Below are 7,394 nucleotides of genomic sequence, written 5' to 3' on the forward strand. Positions count from 1 at the left end.
AGGGTCAGTACTGAGGGAGTGCTGCACTGTCGGAGGGTCAGTACTGAGGGAGCGCTGCACTGTCGGAGGGTCAGTACCGAGGGAGCGCTGCACTGTCGGAGGGTCAGTACTGAGGGAGCGCTGCACTGTCGGAGGGTCAGTACCGAGGGAGCGCTGCACTGTCGGAGGGTCAGTACCGAGGGAGCGCTGCACTGTCGGAGGGTCAGTACTGAGGGAGCGCTGCACTGTCGGAGGGTCAGTACTGAGGGAGCGCTGCACTGTCGGAGGGGCAGTACTGAGGGAGCGCTGCACTGTCGGAGGGTCAGTACTGAGGGAGCGCTGCACTGTCGGAGGGTCAGTACTGAGGGAGCGCTGCACTGTCGGAGGTGCCGTCTTTCGGATGAGACGTTAAACCGAGGCCCCGTCTGCCCCTCTCAGGTGGATGTAAAAGATCCCACGGCCGCTATTGGAAGAAGAGCAGGGGGGAGTTCTCCCCGGTGTCCTGGGGCCAATATTTATCCCTCAATGCCCCTAAAACAGATTATCTAGACATTATCTCGTTGCTGTTTGTGGGATCTTGCTGTGCGCAAATTGACTGCCGCGTTTCCTACATTACAACAGTGACCGCACTTCAAAACTACTTCATCGGCTGTAAAGCGCTCTGGGACGTCCTGAGGTGGGGAAAGGCGCTATATAAATGCAAGACCTTTCTTCTGTGCTGAGGGAGTGCTGGACGGCCGGAGCTGCCGTCTCTCGATCGATGCTTCTCCAGATACTTTCTCTCGTGGCCGAGACCTCACCAGCCGGTGAGCTTGAGCGGAAGATGCCGGGCCGGAGCTGTCAGGATGGGGCTCATCTGGGACGCCCTCCGCAGTTCGGAATGAACGGCAAGCGGAGGCTTGCCTCTTTCCTTAATTGAAATGCCGTTCTGCGACGACAATTGCACTGTGTATTAGTTCAGTTGGGGAGGGGACGTTTCACCCCAGCTCACTAACGCTGACCCCTGTCAGTTAGTCCTGTAACCTCCGGTCAACCGTCACTGATACACGGCAGGAACTGAGTCCTTGCAAAAGGGCATTTCCTCATTTCTCAACGGCGTGCTCGCGATCTCGCAGTCACCCTCTCCAACAGGACGGGATTTGTTTTTATATAACTGGTGCAAGCCCCACCCTCGACAGCAGACTCACTAGGGGAGCGCAGCACTGAGGAGCAGAACTAGTGACCAGAGGTCGCACCATGCAGGGCGTGCTCCAGTGCCTGGCACTCACGCTGTCGTTTGGCATTCTCAGCGGCTCTCGTGCAGAACTGGTAAGTCGTTGAACTTTCTGGAGGATTGGTAAGGCCAGCGTTGGTCTCAATGACCCCCTGGGTTAGGGAGAGGGGCGAATCAGCCAGGGTTCCTGCTCCCTGATCACTGCCCACTGACCCCTGGGTTAGGGAGAGAGGAGAATCAGTCAGGGTTCCCGCTCCTGATCACTGCCCACTGACCCCTGGGTTAGGGAGAGAGGGGGGAATCAGCCAGGGTTCCTGCTCCTGATCACTGCCCACTGACCCCTGGGTTAGGGAGAGAGGGGGGAATCAGCCAGGGTTCCTGCTCCCTGATCACTGCCCACTGACCCCTGGGTTAGGGAGAGAGGATACCAGGGCCAAAAGGGTTAATTTACGAGTGTAGAAGATTAAGGGGTGATCTAATTGAGGTGTTTAGTAAGGACATAAAAAAAGGCAAACCAAACACTGGAGTCATTTCTAGAGGGATAGAATTGAAAAGCAGAGAAGTTTTGTTAAACTTGTATCGAACCTTGGTTAGACCACACTGGGAGTATTGTGAACAGTTCCGGTCTCCATATTATAAAAAGGATATAGAGGCACTGGAGAAGGTGCAAAAAAGATTCACGAGGATGATACCAGAACTGAGAGGTTATAACTATCAGGAAAGATTGAACAGACTGGGGCTCTTTTCTCCAGAAAAGAGAAGGCTGAGGGGTGACCTGATCGAGGTCTTTAAAATTATGACGGGGTTCGATAGGGTAGACGGAGAGAAGATGTCTCCACTTGTGGGGGAGACCAGAACTAGGGGGCCATAAATATAAGATAGTCACTAATAAATCCAATCGGGAATTCAGGAGAAACTTCTTTACCCAGAGAGTGGTGAGAATGTGGAACTCACTCCCACAAGGAGTAGTTGAGGTGAATAATATAGGTACATATAAGGTGAAGCTCGATAAACACAAGAGGGAGAAAGGAATAGAAGGATATGCTGATAGGGTGAGATGGGGTAGGGAGGGAGGAGGCTCATGTGGAGCATGAACACCGGGATAGACCAGTTGGGCCGAATGGCCTGTTTCTGTGCTGTACATTCGATGTAAGGTGATTAAAGGATTTGATAGGGTAGAGAGAGAGAAACTATTTCCTCTGGTGGGGGGAGTCCAGAACAAGGGGGCAGAACCTTAAAATTAGAGCCAGGCCGTTCAGGGGTGATGTCAGGAAGCACTTCTTCACACAAAGGGGGGTGGAAATCTGGAACTCTCTCCCCCCAAAAAGCTATTGAGGCTGGGGGTTAATTGGAAAATGTCAAAACTGTGATTGATCGATTTTTATTGGGTCAGGAGATTAAGGGTTCCAAGTAAATGGAGTTAAGATACAGATCAGTCATGATCGAATTGAATGGCGGAACAGACTTGAGGGGCTGAATGGCCTCCCCCTGTTCCCATGACCGTAGATCCTGTGTTTAACAATAGACTGAAGATGCAATTGAAAAGCAGCAAATCTCCGAATAGTTTCAGTCGATATTATGTCCGAGAAAGCACAAAGCTACACTGCCTCTGGGATTGGTCTGGTGCGTGAATACACTGGGACACACACACACACACGCACACGCACGCAGGCCCACTGTTCGTTCCAAACCGCGGAGGGCGTCCGAGCCGAGCCCCATCCCGTCCGCGCCTGACAGCTCCGGCCCGGCATCTTCCACTCAAGCTCACCGGCTGGTGAGGTCTCGGGCACGAGAGAAAGTATCTGGAGAAACATCGAGCGAGAGACGGCAGCTCCGGCCGTCCAGCACTCCCTCAGCACAGAACAAAGGACTTGCATTTATATAGCGCCTTTCCCCACCTCAAGACGTCCCAAAGCACTTTACAGCCAATGAAGTACTTTTATTTTGAAGTGTGGTCACTGTTGTAATGGAGGAAACGCAGCAGCCGATTTGCGCACAGCAAGATCCCACAAAGAGCAATGTGATAATGACCAGACCATCTGTTTTTTAGTGATGTTGGTTCGGGGATAAATGTTGGCCCCAGGAAACCGAGGAGAAATCTGGGAGCTCTCTCTCGCCTCTGAGTCAGGAGGTGGTGGGTTCGAGCCCCCACTCCAGAGACTTGAGCCCTGTAATCCAGGCCGACACTCCCCAGCGCCGGTGCCGAGGGAGCGCCGCACTGTCGGAGGTGCCGTCTTTCGGGATGAGTCGTTAAACCGGGGGCCCCCGTCTGCCCCCCCCCTCAGGTAAGATCCCACGGCCGCTATTGGAAGAAGAGCAGGGGGGAGTTCTCCCCGGTGTCCTGGGGTCGATATTTATCCCTCAATTCAAAACAGATGATCTGGTCATTATCTCATTACTGTTTGTGGGATCTTGCTGTGCGCAAATTGGCTGCTGCGTTTCCAACATGACAACAATTCAAAAAGTACTTCATTGGCCGTAAAGCGCTTCGGGGTATCCTGAGGTGGTGAAAGGGGCTGTAGAAATGGGAGTGCCTTCCTTATCCGTCAGAGAACGGGATGGAGAGTGAGTGACATTAAATAATGACCCTCCCTGTCAGGTACAACCATTGACTGGCTGCTGGACAAATGAACTCGGATCAACCATGTGGATCAATGTGAGCAACTCTGGGCTCGTACATGGCATCTACACATCGAAAGTGTCAAGGACTGGACAAGTCGCGAAAGGGATTGTGACTGGATATCAACAGAACCTGGAGCAACCAACCGTTGGCTTTGTGGTGAAATGGAGCATAGGTAACCCATAATACTTATTTTCGGGGCAGCCCAGTGCGCGACTGGATGTCTCGCTGGCTCTCCGCGCTCTCCTCAGTTTATTCCCTTCGTTACCGGGCCTCCTGCCTTCGTCAAAATTGCTCTTTCACGGGTCTCGCCTCCCTCCTGCCCTGTAGGATCTGTCGGCTGCAGGTTACAGGTCCGCAGGCCCCGACTGCCCTCCCAGATCTCCGCGCTCCTCCGACTCTGGCCTCGCGCCTCCTCCCACCCCCCCCCCCCCGCGACTTCCATCGCTTCGCCATTGGCGGCCGTGCCTTCAGCCGTGTAGGCCCTGAGCTCTGGAATTCCCTCCCTAAACCTCTCCGTCTCTCTCTCTCTCGCCTCCTTTAAACCTACCTCTCCTGTCCTAATATCTCCTGATGTGGCTCGGTGTCACAGTGTGTCTGGTTAACGCTCCTGTGAAACGCCCTGGGACGTTTAATTATGTTAAAGGCGCTATATAAATGCAGGTTGCTGTGGTCAGCGTCGGCAGGCCTCGCCCCATCCTACCAAGTCCCATGCCCACGCATGGCAAGCGGAAACCACTGGCACGCTGGCACTGAGGCCAGTCTTAGCCGCCCAGCAGCTTCACCCGGTCAAGAGCAGTTGACGCACATGCAGAGCGAGGCTCAGACCCGTCTCATTCTCGGGGATGTGGGCGTCGCTGGCATGGCCGGGCATTTATTGCCCATCCCTAGTTGCCCCTTGAGAAGGTGGTGGTGAGCCGCCTTCTTGAACCGCTGCAGTCCGTGTGGTGAAGGTCCTCCCCCCAGGGAGTTCCAGGATTTTGACCCAGCCACGACGATGTATTTCCAAGTCGGGATGGGGTGTGAGTGACTCGGAGGGGAAGGCGCGGGTGGGGTTGCCCCCCCATGCACCCGCTGCCCTCGTCCTTCGAGGCGGTGGAGGTCGCGGGTTTGGGAGGTGCCGCCTCGGCGGGCGAGGGCACTCAGGCCGGCCAGATTTTCAGCCAGCTCTTAACACCACCGGGCCAACTCCCAGTTCAGGAACTCCCGGCGAGGAGCGCCTCCGCACAGGGGGGGCGTTCGTTGCGAAAGTGGCGGCCATGAGACCTGCTTTGAAACGAGCACACCACCGACGATCAGCCTGCCTCAACGAGATGGGGTTTGCCGACTCTATTATTTGGGTGAGCAGTGTTTAAAAGCACCCCGTTTTTAATAGAAAACCCCTTCGATTTTCCTCCCAAGCTGCTGAATCTTTCATCCCTGGAACTTGGGATGAATTACTGGACACTTTGAGATTACGAATCCGGTAACATAACCATTACATTACCGTACCCCGAACAGCTGGTTTAACATTTCTTTCTCTCCCCAGGTAGTGTCACGGTCTGGACCGGGCAGTACTTTAAGGCCAAAGGTGTGCAGAAGTTGTTCACCATGTGGTTACTCCGACAAAATGTCTCGCAGCCTGAGGACAACTGGGCTGCTACCTGGTAATTGCAGCTGGCCCTTCTTCACATAGCACGGGAAAGCCAGCACACACACGGACAGAAAGCGATCGCAAAGGCAAACGGGATGTTCGCCTTCATTCTCAAGGCAGGCTGGGTTACAAAGGGGAGGGAGTGATGCTTCAGTTGTACAGAGTCTCGGGCAGACCCCCGTCTGGAGATATTGCCTTCAGTTCTGGGCACCGCACCTCGGGAAGGATATATTGGCCTCAGAGGGGGCGTAGATTCACCAGAATGATACCCGGGGCTAAAAGGGTTAGAGTAGAGGGAGCTTTACTCTGTATCTAACCCTGTACCTGCCCTGGGAGTGTTTGATGGGACAGTGTAGAGGGAGCTTTACTCTGTATCTAACCCTGTACCTGCCCCTGGGAGTGTTTGATGGGACAGTGTAGAGGGAGCTTTACTCTGTATCTAACCCTGTACCTGCCCTGGGAGTGTTTGACGGGACAGTGTAGAGGGAGCTTTACTCTGTATCTAACCCTGTACCTGCCCTGGGAGTGTTTGATGGGACAGTGTAGAGGGAGCTTTACTCTGTATCTAACCCTGTACCTGCCCTGGGAGTGTTTGACGGGACAGTGTAGAGGGAGCTTTACTCTGTATCTAACCCGTGCTGTACCTGCCCTGGGAGTGTTTGACGGGACAGTGTAGAGGGAGCTTTACTCTGTATCTAACCCTGTACCTGCCCTGGGAGTGTTTGATGGGACAGTGTAGAGGGAGCTTTACTCTGTATCTAACCCTGTACCTGCCCTGGGAGTGTTTGATGGGACAGTGTAGAGGGAGCTTTACTCTGTATCTAACCCTGTACCTGCCCTGGGAGTGTTTGATGGGACAGTGTAGAGGGAGCTTTACTCTGTATCTAACCCTGTACCTGCCCTGGGAGTGTTTGATGGGACAGTGTAGAGGGAGCTTTACTCTGTATCTAACCCGTGCTGTACCTGCCCTGGGAGTGTTTGATACCTGAGGTGGAACTTGCTTAATTTACTGCACTGAGATACCTCCGCTTAAGGAGTACAAAATTCAGAATAAAGATTTACTTTAAATTGTAGAGCAAATATAAGTAAGGAATATTCTGATCTGCGTTACACTAAGTTAATTCAATCTTTAACATTGGACCAGGCCTGTAACAGAAATCCCCCTGTGTCTGTTTCGAATTAATCGTAGGTCGATGGGCTCAATCTCTCTGATTTTTACAGGACTGGCATGGACTTGTTTCATCGTTGCCCGAAGAAATGACAACGCCTCGACTGTGATCTCGAGCATGGCGAGGTGTGACAGGAGATCAGGTCTGCCACAGAGATCGCAGTGATCGATATCTACTGAATAATCAGTGAATCAAGGGGATTTCAAACTCTGTATCCATTGAATCACCTTCAATAAAGGACCAAACCCAACACCAAATTCCAGTCTCTGTTACAGATTTCCACACCGGGTGTTGATTCACACACGGGGAGCGAGTACAGTCCACACTGGGTGTTGATTCACACACTGACAGTGAGTACAGTCCACACCGGGTGTTGATTCACACACTGACAGTGAGCACAGTCCACACCGGGTGTTGATTCACACACTGACAGTGAGCACAGTCCACACCGGGTGTTGATTCACACACTGACAGTGAGTACAGTCCACACTGGGTGTTGATTCACACACGGACAGTGAGCACAGTCCACACCGGGTGTTGATTCACACACTGACAGTGAGTACAGTCCACACCGGGTGTTGATTCACACACGGACAGTGAGTACAGTCCACACCGGGTGTTGATTCACACACGGACAGTGAGCACAGTCCACACCGGGTGTTGATTCACACACTGACAGTGAGTACAGTCCACACCGGGTGTTGATTCACACACGGACAGTGAGTACAGTCCACACTGAGTGTTGAATCACACACGGACAGTGAGTACAGTCCACACTGG

General features: G+C 53.1%; 1 protein-coding gene across 1 annotated transcript; it reads left to right on the top strand.

The window, feature by feature from the left end:
- The first annotated feature begins 1,125 nt into the window (after positions 1 to 1,125).
- Positions 1,126 to 6,871, top strand: LOC137306513 (avidin-like). The gene is made up of 4 exons (XM_067975779.1): positions 1,126 to 1,287; positions 3,792 to 3,987; positions 5,341 to 5,458; positions 6,667 to 6,871. Exons 1-4 carry the CDS (start codon positions 1,216 to 1,218, stop codon positions 6,704 to 6,706), a joined length of 426 nt encoding a protein of 141 aa, XP_067831880.1. The 5' UTR covers positions 1,126 to 1,215; the 3' UTR covers positions 6,707 to 6,871.
- Positions 6,872 to 7,394: the final 523 nt, after the last annotated feature.

The sequence above is a fragment of the Heptranchias perlo genome, chromosome 43 (genome assembly GCF_035084215.1).
Source record: "Heptranchias perlo isolate sHepPer1 chromosome 43, sHepPer1.hap1, whole genome shotgun sequence".
Classification (NCBI taxonomy): domain Eukaryota; kingdom Metazoa; phylum Chordata; class Chondrichthyes; order Hexanchiformes; family Hexanchidae; genus Heptranchias; species Heptranchias perlo.

What these genes read in the sequence shown, in the direction of transcription:
- LOC137306513 (XM_067975779.1), top strand. Translation starts at nt 1,216, where the DNA reads ATGCAGGGCGTGCTCCAGTGCCTGGCACTCACGCTGTCGTTTGGCATT. An exon ending in TGTGGTGAAATGGAGCATAG is followed by an intron (nt 3,988 to 5,340) that starts GTAACCCATAAT and finishes TTCTCTCCCCAG; the next exon opens with GTAGTGTCACGGTCTGGACC. An exon ending in GACAACTGGGCTGCTACCTG is followed by an intron (nt 5,459 to 6,666) that starts GTAATTGCAGCT and finishes TGATTTTTACAG; the next exon opens with GACTGGCATGGACTTGTTTC.